The 12,626-nt window shown below is 38.3% G+C and overlaps 1 protein-coding gene across 4 annotated transcripts in view; it reads left to right on the plus strand.

Annotated features, from left to right (window-relative positions):
- The window catches only part of RASGEF1A (RasGEF domain family member 1A), a 170,687-nt gene that overhangs the window by 146,367 nt on the left and 11,694 nt on the right, over positions 1-12,626 (plus strand). For 3 of the 4 annotated variants that reach the window (XM_054204812.1, XM_054204814.1, XM_054204813.1), the window contains 2 exons: positions 5,927-6,055; positions 11,180-11,317. In XM_054204812.1, coding sequence (XP_054060787.1) covers positions 5,927-6,055; positions 11,180-11,317 — 267 coding nt within the window. The remainder of the gene's footprint in view (positions 1-5,926; positions 6,056-11,179; positions 11,318-12,626) is intronic. The other variant, XM_054204815.1, reaches the window with a different exon arrangement.

Here is a 12,626-nt window from a genome sequence, read left to right on the forward strand (position 1 = left end):
AAGAGATCATTTTATCACTTAAAATGACCCCTTGTACCCAGTGATGAAAGATGTTATTTAAACAAATTGCCAAAGATCAGAGAGGCTATATAGCATATATTCCATTTGAGCTCTGAAAAAGTGGCAGCTATGGCAGAAGCATCCCAGCTCTTTGTAAAGACTAACAAGGGGGTGGGAAATTGCAATCACTATTAACTTGTATGTTGAACTTAATGCATGTGGTAATGGGCCATGCTATATCTTCTTGTGTGTTTCTCAGTCTAATTCATGTAGAACTTTTAACTGTGGTTTCACATCACTTCCAAGCACCCATCTTCACAATCGCCATGCACAAAAAAGGGACGCCCCATATGAGAGTTCAGTGGGTATAAGCAGGAAAATTGCCAGAAGATTTTAAAAAAGCAAAACCAGGATTTTTTTAATATTCTAGTTCAAAAGTAATCCTAGAGCTTACATTTTAATATGGCTAACATATAATTGCACTACCTTTGACAGATAATGATTTAGTACTAAGTCCTTTATAAGGCACAGAGGGACATTAAATCTCTGTTCCCTGCTCCCAAATACATATTGTAGAACAGATGCAGAAGAAAGCAGCAGGTAAAGCTGGTATGGTATACCAGTGGAATAGCTTTAGGCTGATGTAGTTAAGCCTTCCAAGGAGTCAGTTCCTTGTTTTTTGTGCGATACTAGTATACAGTTACTTGCCGCTTGGATTTCTGGATTATAGCTAAGTTTTTTTAAGTAGCTGCTAACACACATCCCTTATCATTACTTTTAAGATCTCTTATAGTTCTGGTTATAAGATCTAGTTACAACTCAGCTACCCTGAAAATGGTTCTATAAAGCGAGCATTACTTAAGGGGTGTACAACTTATTTTGGAATGCTGCTAGTTTCCATGGTGCTATCCCATACCCCCTTGTAAGGGAGCATTGCAAACCAAGCAGTCACGGACCCCGCCGTGGGAGGCTGCAGTTTAAATAGACAGCAAGCTGACAGCTGAGAGAGATACAACAGAAGCAATCAAGGGAACTCCAGGGAAAGAGAGGTGGAAAACAGCATTAAACCAAATTAATCTCTACAGTAGGACACGTTCTTTTAGTTAAATCAGATCACCCAATTTAGCTGAAAGGATTAATTATAAAATGAGTGGATAAATAAGCTTTGAACAACATAAAGGAGGAGCTGTATTTGAGTGATCTTCAAATCCAAGTTTTCTATTTCCGTTCAGTTATGTATTTATACTTAATTTCACACTTATTTTTATTTTTAGGGAAGTTGCCACAGAGGGTTAGAGTGATAGCCATTTACACTGATATCCTGTCAGAAGAGTAGCCAAGTTACAGACACCTCTCAGTCTCATGTCTCCAGCTACACACACTAAGGCAGAAAGGCATCACCAATTAATTCCCACTAAGAGAAGCTATTGGTAACATTAGCAGAGATTACCTTAGTTTCAGAGTGACATAGCTGTAAATTGCAGTACACATCCAAATGTTTGGATTAGTACATCCAGGCACAATGCTTGGAAGGCATTCTTGCCTGCGTGGACATTAAGCTAAAGATCACAGTAACCCAGACAGAAAAAAAAAAGGGGGTGGGGGAAAAAGCAAACATAGAGTATCTTTCTGTGCTGGTTACAGAGGCCAAACAAAAATGTATTTGCCATGTTGGCAGAACATGAAGCAGGCAAGGGAGGATGGGAAAGATAAGGGCCTACATTTGCGTATTGCTCTTTTGAGGCTTGTTTGTGTACAGGGACTTGTTCAGCACATAGAAAAATGTATACTCATGAGACAGAGGAGTTAGGGAGGTTAGGAATGGAATGTACCAGTCTGCAACCCTTGTGCCCAAGCAAGAAAACGTTTCAAGAAAATATTTCACAAACAAGAAGTTCCAGAATGAGCAGTGAGTGCACAAAGAAAATATTTTTCTGCTCCCCCCCACCCCGCCAAAGACATCAGTGCATTCTTGGGTCAGAGAGTAACAATTCCTTCTTTAGTCTTGTGTGCTCGTGCTTGTCTTTTTTTTTTTTTTAAATATAATTCAGCTCATCTCTTAGCAACAACTTCAGGCACTAAAGGAATCTGGCTTCTTATTCTATTGTAAAGCACAAGCCCCTTTTGTGTTAGCTTACGTTGTTTCAAGCACAGAAAGGATTTTATTTTTTCCCTCTCCTCCCAAATACCTGACCCTTTTGTAGCATAAATGGAGTTTAACTTTCAATCTCATGGTTTATGGAAGCATTTTTGAATCGTTCTTTGCAAACCAGCTAGCTTCATAGGTAAATTTCCTTCTCCAAACCATCATCTTCGTGATTAGGGGACTGCTTATGAGAGAGTGTGGGTTTTTACACTGTTATAACATTTAGCCTATATGCGTATAGTGTCATAGAATCATAGGGTTGGAAGGGACCTCTGGAGATCATCTAGTCCAACGCCCCTGCCAGAGCAGTAGTAGTACAGGTGCAACAAATCACAGAAATCCTTGATCTAGATAAGGCATGACATTAGTATGAAATACTTCCTATCCAAAACAACTGTCTTCCTAACCCCCAAGACCTACCGTATGGCTTAGTTCAGCCTGAATTTTCTTTATTGGATAAAGAGTGGCTATTAGCAGAGGGGCAAGGAGATGGGTGTCAATGCTGCTGTCAGACGCTATGCTATAATTTTTAATTTGGTTCTTAATTGCAGTTACTCCTTGTATATGCCAGCATAAGCAATAGAAGTACCAAAACCCCCCCGTAATTAGATACCAATACAGTGTAAACCAGCATATCTTGATTGATCATAATGGAACAATTTTGTTTTCCAAAGTACTGAACCTAGTTCCAAGTTAAGTGACTTTAAAAAAATGTTATAAAAATACCTGCAGATGGGTTCCAGAAGTAATAATAATTTGTTTCTAAAACCTAGTAGTCCAATGTTGTTTGGAAAAGCATTGCATGTGTCCAGTACAGATATTACTGATTACAGAGGGACATCAGCAAGCCTAAAATAGAAAGTATGCACTTTTATGGCCGTGTATCTTCCTGCATCTTGCCAGTTTGGCACTTTTTTTGAACATCATAATATAAAACGTTATCAAAAAAACCAGACAAAAGCACAGGTCATCTGGGTTACACTTTTCTTGCAGTATAACAATAGGGAAATGATAGTCTGAGTGGGCCTTTCTCAGAGTCACTCTGGATAAACACTGTCCCATATCATACAAACTTCCACCAAGGAGACCAACGCTAGAATTAGTACGAGAAGCAAAATTATATCTTTCCTTAAAAGAATGTGTTACAGCTTATCGGAGTGAAGGTCACTGGCAGAACAGTGTGGTTTAAGTTGTGGTTCCCTGCTACTTACAAGTACAGGCAACTTTCAGACAGGCTTCTAAACTCCCAAAACAAGAATGTGGGGAAGGGATGAAAGTATCAAAGTCCGTAATTTTTTTTTATTCCCCATCTCTCTCAAATGCAAAATAGGGGAGAAGTGAGGGCTACTTCACATATCCAGAACAAAAATTTTCACACAACCCAGTCACAGCTGACACACCCAACAGCTAAATTCCTTTCCCAGATAATCCAGACTCACAGTTTTAAGTTCAGGGATGACACTGATGAACACAGAAGCTGTCTACAAAAAAAAAAAAAAAAAAAAAAAAAGACCAAACACAACAGAGGATAGCCAGGCATGGTTTAAAACATAAAAATAACCACAGTCCAAGCCCCTCCCCGCCCCCCCTAAAATATCTCACGACCCAATACTACTCTTTCTTATGCTTTCATTCTGAATGGGAAGTCTATCAGTTTAGGGCTTGTTCTCACATGCATAAGAATAAAAGATCTGATATACTGTCCCATAACACAACCAAGTCCTCTTTTGTGAATCAAGTTAGCTCTTCATCCAAATTTTAGTGCCTATAACACACCACATACAGTACCATAGATTTTTATAAAGCTTCTCCAAAGCTGACACAACGTCATCAACTGTTTCCAGATGTAGGCATAGGAGCTACATTGAATTTCTTTTCAAAATTAATAACTTCAATTTTTTTGTCATTGTAAACGTAAAAATGAACTCTGAAATTCTGGAGACACGTAAACAAAATACCAAACAGAAGCCTTTAATTTTCCCAACTACATTTGTGTGGGATGTTTGCAACCACGCCATCAAGAAGGGAGGCCATGCTGTCAGTGTCCTGTCACTGCCCTGGCCACCTGCTTGAAGTCACCAAGAGCCCTATTGTTAGGTGGCCGCAGCTGTCCATCTTCTGTAGGTATCAGTGGAAACACTAACCAAGCACCTGACCCAAACTGTCCATCCAGTTAACCCTTCTCATCCTGTCTTCCTCTATCCATAAACAATAGACAAGGCAAAGACTACGGATTAACTCCAGTTTTGATTGTACACAATTAATGCTATTCCTAATTTAATACATGAACCCCGGTGCTAATAAGAACTTCAGATCAGAATGAGCATTTTAAATCCCTTTGCTGTACCACATTTCCACTCTGTTCTTTCATTAGCTTATTCCGCAAGCTCAGGACAGAGTTAGATGTTTAATAGATACATGCTTAGTCTATTAAACTGTTCACTCACTCGCAGAACACTGTGATTCTAGTTAATTTTATTTATTCTGTTAAAAAAAAAAAAAAACAGTCCTTTTCCCCCCCTTCTGCTATTTAGAGGGTTTTGGTGCTAAATTTGTATCACAGGGCACACCAAGTACTAAAGGAATGGAAACATTTTTCATTAATAGCACATTTTATTGTGATTAGGGAGATAAACCCCATAACTTTTTTGGAGTTCTAAAGATACCCTAAAACACACTACAAGTGTGTTTCAGAGACTGCAAGCAGCAGTATTTGGTAGATAATAGTAGAGATACCATATTTTAGAAAATTGGTCTTAAAGTTTTGGATGTCTCAATTTACTTGCCCAGTCCAAGAGCAAGTGCATGGGTGCACATTGACTATTTATATGCACACCTGGCTGCGGCCTGCCAAATCACATTTCTAAAAACACGGTACAAAGTAACACTACACACTGCAAAAGTAACAAAGATTAATTGAAATCTGTTGTCAATGAGATCCCCTACAATTTCTTAACTCCTAATTTTGTCAAAAAGCCCAAAGGAAAAACAGAAGTGCTTATGAGACACTACTGTCTTTACTGAGGCAATTACATTTAAATACAAAAGCCAAGTTTCAAACACTGAAGGAAGACTAGGGCACGAAGGCATTCTCACTTCAACTAAAATATCCAGAGTATGACTGATTACAATGCATTACAGTTTCTAAAATACAAATGGAGAGGCTATTTCTAATGAGAAATCATAATTGTTGGCATTTATTAGCAGAGTTCTTACTCAAAAGTCTCTGAAACAGGCCTCAAATAAGTAAAGTCAAGCTTAAAACTAAATTATTGTCATATGGCCACAACCTAAGCTAGGGCTTGTGTCAGTGATTGTGGGAAAAAGGAACGAGAAAACCCACACATGAAGAAATTACAGCTGTGGTTTGGAATACACATGAAGCAGTTTTCTGCAGCTCAGTGAAAAACAATCACTCTTAAAGAAACAAAGCAGCAGTAATAGTGGTGTTCAAGAGGCATAACACCCTTCATTGGACATACTTCATTTGCCTTTTTGTTAAGCGATGACTAGTTAGGCATATTAAGTTTGACATTTTAAAGGAAAATAATTTGGGAGTCCGAAAACATGACAGTTAACAGGCTTGAAGCCTACAGCGTTTTGTTTTAACAGAGCTAGAAAAGACTGCCACATCTCTGGAGAAATGAAAAATTATAAAAAGTTTAAATGAAAGAAAGTTATATTTGTGGTTTATGGAATAGCTTTTCCAAGGAAGACAGATTATTTTTGCTAAAGTTATTCAACTTGTGGTATTTATTTTTTTTCTACCTGCTTCCACAGAGGACTTACATCTTCACTTTCCTATTGAGCTCACGAGTCTTCATTCACCCACACGAGCTCCTGGCTAAAGTGGGGCAGATCTGCATTAAACAGAAGCAGCAGCTAGAAACGGGGGCTGAGGCAGAAAAGGTAAATGAACTATTATGTCCTTCAGTTAGCTGTGCTACTGTCATTTATTTCCCACTCTCTCCTTCTCATTGTAAAGCTAATTAAATTGATAAAGAATAAATTTAAATTGTTATTGCTGTATATTAGTGGATGCACTTTTATTTGTGTCTTTTTCCTTGAAGCACTGTTGGTTCTTTGCTAGGCACAAACATAGATTATGTACTACTTTCTGAGTCAGATGCAGTGGCCGGAAATAAAACTTTCCTCATGAGGTTCAAGTCAGCACACTGGAGCAATGTGAATCTGCCATGAAACCTGCCCAGCAAGGGGGTTTTCCCTTTTGGGCTTTCACCATGTTAGGTCTCTCTTGAATCTGATTCCCCTTTCTCCAGTCACCCTCACCATCCTATTAGAGTTGAGGTTATTGATGGGGTACTTTACGTTGGTGCAACAGTAAATCAGAAAGTTACCTCTCACGAAAATTAAGGGATGCACTACTTAAAATGGTAGCCTGTGCTGACACATGTGACTATGCAGTTTTACTATCAACAAATTAAACCAAACTGGGTCAGTTTATGATATGCACTTAAGTCCATCTAAGTCTCACCACTATGGAAAGCATGTATTGAAGGCCTTTTGACTGGAATTGTACCAGAAAGTCCAAGAATAGTCCAAGCTGGGATGCAAATAAGAGCGACAGAAACAAGGATGAAAACAGCAAGTATTTAAAGACCTAAATTGTTCAAATCCTGGGCATGTTTTGGATCCATTCCTCTATGGTGAGAAATTACACGCTAACATTCCTAATCTTAAGAACGTTGATAGTCTCATTTTGTTTTCTCTTGGTGTATCAGGACTCTGAGTAGGGAACACAAAAGGTAACCTTGTGGTTTGGCAATACAGAATTTTTGACAGCAATACTGACCTTAGGGCTTCTTTCTCCCTTACTGTTCCTGGGGTCCTGGTCTCATATTATGTCATAAAAGTACTCCACAGGAAAAACTAACCACTCCGGGCAAAATTACTTTCATCCAGGTTTGTGACTGAGCAACCTCAAACTGATGCTCTGTAAATTGTAGTCGTTCCTCAGCAACACGTAGCTAAACAACAGAGGTAGGAACTTGGAAGAGATGCTGGGACCATCTGAAACTCATGGAATGAGTAAAGCTGATCTGTAGACATATGAAGAGGAAGACTGCTGTCAGTAGCTAGTGTCGAAATACATATGTGAAATACTTGCGTTTAAAAATAATGGGATATAAGATGAAACTTTTGTGAATAACAATACACTTAGGAGATTTTAAAATGAAAACAGTATTTGGAGACTAAATCTGGTGGCCATTTAAAGATAAGATATTAGTTGTAAAGTTGTATTATTCTAGCTTTTCAGCAGATGTGTTCAAAAATCATGGCTTCAATTGAAATGAAATAGCATTACATCCTAACAACAGGATGTTTAGTAGAGCAGCTCATATTCCAAACACCCACACTTTTACACCTTCTGCTGACAATTTGTAAGTGGGCCTACAGGAAAACCAACAAACAGCAGGATGACAATAAAACATAAGCGTTTGGGAGGTTGCTTTAATTTACTTGCTTTGCTGGTTGCTTTACCTACTATGCCCTTGATCCCTTCCTACCCCCTTAACATAAACTGTAATTTTTTCCTGCCCACTAAACACAAAATTCTTGGAGAGCTTTACATAAACTTTGGACATCCCTCTCCAATGACTACTTTACTGTCCTCTGCTACAAGCACCTGTATGTTTTACAGAATAGTTTGGCCGGCAGCATTTGCAAACACTTGTTTTTTCTATCTGGCAACAAATAAAAGCTCAATTCATATGCAGCATAGAAATTCTCAACTCAAGGCACTGTACGTATTCACAATCATAACCCATTAAGGTATCATCAGCTACCAGCACCTTCTAATTAAGCATCTCCATAGCAGGAAATAGCTGGAAAAAGTAGTTAAAGCAGCTCTGATCATTTCTGGTAGAGTTTGTTTATGCAAATAGCTCAATATTAGAAGCTGGCTGACATGTTGCCTGAATAGCATGTGAGCTGAAGAAGTGGCAAGGAGCCAGGTTTTGAGGTTATGCACCACAATACTTATCATTCCTTTGTTTTTGACATTAGTGGCTAGCCAAAGAGTCCTATAGAAAACAACTCAGAGAAAAGTAGATTAAAAATTAAAACACTCTGGGATCTTGGAGCCCACCTAAGAGTCCTTTTGGCCACTCATAAAAAGGAAGGGTTTGACACTTTAAGATGTCAATTATAATATACAAGTCAGATGTTATGCTTGACCATAAAGGATAACATTTAATTCTCCATAAGCGTATTAAAGATTGGAAAGACCCAAACAAGATTGTCACAGAAAAACACGCTTGTATAATATTACTCAGTGTGAAAACCTGTTGTTAAAACTGTGGTGCATTTTTTCTGTGGCGTGAGGGTATTTTTTAAATCAAAAGTTAAAGCAGTAGGAAATAAAAAGAGAAAGTAGAAGTTAGTTTCTATTAAGCTTGTCTTGCCTGTCTCAAAATACTTAAGTTCCTTGAAAAAAATATGATTTCCCTCAGGTTTTGTCACCAGTAAGTTCTTTTTAAAGCCAAAAATCAAAACAATAGTCATAACCAGGTCATTATCATTAAACCTCCCTTTCCTACAAGCACAGTACTGCTATTGCCCTCTTTCCTAATTGGTAGTTGTTTCTCAGTCCTGTCTGTCTTATCTCATGCAAATCAGGGCTGATCCACAGTACTTAAATTAATAGAAGTATTTTTCTTCTTAAAGAAATATTTATGGGAGAGGTATTCCCATAGACTCCAGAAAATTCTGTCAGGCCTCACAAGGGGAGGCTCACATGTGGAGAAAGACTACAGAAAAAGTAGGTTGGTCAGTTAACTGCAACCATGACAAACAGGAAAAAATGTGTGCTGCTACCCACATATCTGCATGATTTCTATCTAGGTTGTTTGATGCACAAATGATGTGCATCAAGCCTGTCACGCTGCTTTGGGTTTCATCAGAGTGCACCTGAAACAAGAATCTCATGTTTTGCTATATTGACGTTTTTTAGTGTTGCTCTCAGAAAGCATACCTTATTTTCACGAGCATTAAAAGCATCTGATAAAACATTAAGCTTTTTTACACCTCAAGAGTAATTACATAAGGAGTAATATGGTTTGCAGTTTGTCTTGCAACAGCTGCCTATCTTTCCATCATGAAGGAAGCAAACCCTAGCAACTAACAAGTAGATACATGAGATGGGAAGTCAGTGTTCGCATGGAGATGCTTGCTGTGGCCTAAGGAAGGATTTTGGAACCTTCCATTCCTCCTTTTTCAGTTTCAGAAGTTAAAAAGAAAGGATAGTCAGGATTATTAATACCAAAACACAGTTCTGTAGCAGCTTTTGGTTAACAAAAGTGAAGTATGCACATACCTGTTAACTTTAATTGAATGGAAGCGCACTGGCTGCCTAATTAATTCTCTGTCACCACCCACAGATTAATGTTGTCAGACTCCATGCATTTCCTAGCAAAGAAGTATAAATTGTCTTTTCCCCAAGGCAGACAACAAAGGGAGTTTGGAGGACAGACAACTATAATCTGGAACTGTCCCACACTGTTTAGAAATACCTTGAAGCTGGGCTCCACAGGAGTGGCATTGGCAGAGATTGCTTTATAGGAATGCCTGCTGCTGGCAAAGAGAATGGTGATGTTCTCTTTTTGCCCTCACTATCCAACTATTCTGCGCTTCTCTTACTAGCGGGATCAAATAAATGCTATTAATAAAAAACAGCTAGGAAGAGCATGCTAGCAGAGTGCAGTTTGCAGCCCTGAAAAAAAAAAAAAAAGGCAAGAAAATTCCCTTCAGAATTACAAGCACCACTGGCTCATTTTCAGATCAAGGATTCAAGGGTGTTTTGTGTAACTTCAAAGTTCTTATTAATCAGTATTAATATTCCAACTGACTATATACCAGCAAGATGTAAAAAAACCCACAAAATAGCGTAGTTCAGTTGACTTTTGGTGTTGATTAAATAAACTAGGACATACTATGATCAGATGATGTTTTGGCAGGAGTTCCTACCAATTCTTGGAAGACATTCTCTATTTGTCTTAAGAGAAAATACACTAATTTCCTGTAGTGACACTCACATGCTAAGTCACCTTCTGTTGCCCCTAAGAGGCTGATGCAAAGTGCAATGAGGAAAGTGCATTGTGTGTGGGGAGAACCACTGTGTACTGGGACTTCTGTAGCTTACAAGTGGGGAGGTAAACGCAAATGAAAGCTTCCTCTTTTTCCTCAGTGCCTCATAACTTGAGTGGGAGGACAAACATAAACTGAATTAAGTTTTGATTCTTCTTGTTCATTAAAAGTGTTTTTAGCACCTACATTCCCAGTTTTGTAAGAGTGCTCCCTTGGATTTACTGATGCTGCTCCCTGTTGCTATGATAGTGGAGTAATTGGCATCCATTTCAGGTCTAACTGATGAAAAGCCTTAGACAATTCATGGGTAACAGAAAAACTTAGAAAATAGCTCTCCCTCCCCTTTCTGTGGTTGATAGCTTTTTGAGTAAGAGCCAATACTTTTTATTTTCAAAGTCCATTTTGATTTAGATGTCATGGAGAGAACACGCATATCTTTCCTGTCATTCATTCATTTCAATATACAGCTCAATCTGGAGGGTCTGATAAATTCTATAGAACAAAAATGTCTTTGTGAATGTTTCTCGTGAAAGATGCTTGGTAGAGTGCTGCGGTTTGTATGGATTTGAATGCAAACACGAAGGTACTGCTGCCTTAGATGGCATAAATCAGCTTAAGTCCCATAGACTTCAATCAAATAAGTCAGTTAAACTATTCTGTCATCTTCCTGGCTTTATACAGCTAACCTTGAAGATATCTTCAAAGTGTTTGGTAAGAGACATTACCAAGCTATCAGGAAGGGAGGCTAAATTATACTACTTAGGAATCTAGCTCACAGTTCAGTACATTCTTCATTATCCCCTTCACCTACTACTAATGCAAAGTATTTTCGAGAGTGTCTCTAGTTTTACATGAGCCTTCATCAGGTAATTTACTCTGCAGTCAGAAAGGTCTATGGTCAGTAATCAACTCTTTGTTTCTTTCTAGGCAAAGCTAAAATCCTTTGCTGCCAAAATCATTCAGCTCCTGAAGGAATGGACTGAAACGTTCCCCTATGATTTCCAAGATGAAAAATCCATGAAAGAGTTGAAGGAGATTGCTCACAGAATCACGCAATGTGATGAGGTAAGGGTGGGGGGAGAAAAACCTTAAGAAGTAAAGCAATTTTTGTCAACCTTCATATACAGTTTATCATATTCTATACAATCCCTTGCTCCTACATGTAGTATTTTCTAAATGGACTTCAGCGGCAGCTGCTAAGCTGTCAGTGTAACCGCAGGACATGGGCTGAGTGATGAACTTCATGGTCCATTAGCAGAAACTGTCTATGTATAATCATCAAGTGTAAGAGGAAGAGACAAAATAGTCACGACGATATGAAAAATGGATGTGGCGCAGAAGAGGAAAGGGAAGAACAGTGTCTATAATGGCACAAAATAGTTAACTTTCATAATGAATGATGTACCGTCCTTTGTACTTTGTTACTGCTCTATACACCTAGTCCCTCAAGACATACCGACTTGTTGTAGCAAATGTACTCTTGCTTAAGGTGAAGATGCTTATTATTTAATAGTTTATTCCTAGCTCCTAGCAATATAATCAGCTGTTTTGTTGCTATGTTTCGAGTGACACGTACAGTATTTCCAAGGAAGTTATATTTGAGCTCTGCTAGCTAGTCAATCATCAGCCTTAACAGCTCTGAGTTTCTAGCTTATGAAGAAGACTAGACCTTACAAAAGACTTTTCTAAAGCAAAGAGACAGTACAAATTCAAATAAAACAAGAGCTGTTGGTTTTCTAGTTTTTTGGTTTGTTGTTGGTTTTTTTTCCCCAACACTGAAAGCCTACACTTTTTTCATATTGAGAAAGTCACTCTAACTACCAACAGACAGAAAGAAGGATATAATCAAGAACTGCAAGGGGATTAATTGTCAAGTGTGTGTATGAACATGAAGGCTTGCTTGTATAGAAGTAGAAGCTTCTCCTTGGTTTTAAACCCACAACGTCTATTTACATTTAAGAACAATTAGCAGGAAATGGGAATACAATTGTATTATGTGTTTTTGTTGATTCAAGTACAGAGAAAATGAAGATCAACAGGTTTGACAGTACTGCATGAATCAGTGATAGGACACAGTACAATTAGGTGTTACCAAGTTGTCAAAAGGAAGTATGTCAGTTTTGTTGCATCAGCAAAGCTGTTTACCTGGGCCCTACTATGAAAATGTCGGTGCCTTAGTAGGAGGGAAAAAGGAAATAGGATTACAAAGTGCCTTCTATTCCCTTTGTAGACAAGGGTGAAGAGGTGTATGTTGGCAGAGATACTACCATGAAAAGGGACTTGGCAGAGGTTTTATTTAGTGTGTGTATCTTAGTATGTGCTTTCTTTCTCTTTCCCTTCCCTCCCACTCTGTTATGTATGAATAAATTGTCGT

The sequence above is a fragment of the Rissa tridactyla genome, chromosome 6 (assembly GCF_028500815.1).
Source record: "Rissa tridactyla isolate bRisTri1 chromosome 6, bRisTri1.patW.cur.20221130, whole genome shotgun sequence".
Classification (NCBI taxonomy): Eukaryota; Metazoa; Chordata; class Aves; order Charadriiformes; family Laridae; genus Rissa; species Rissa tridactyla.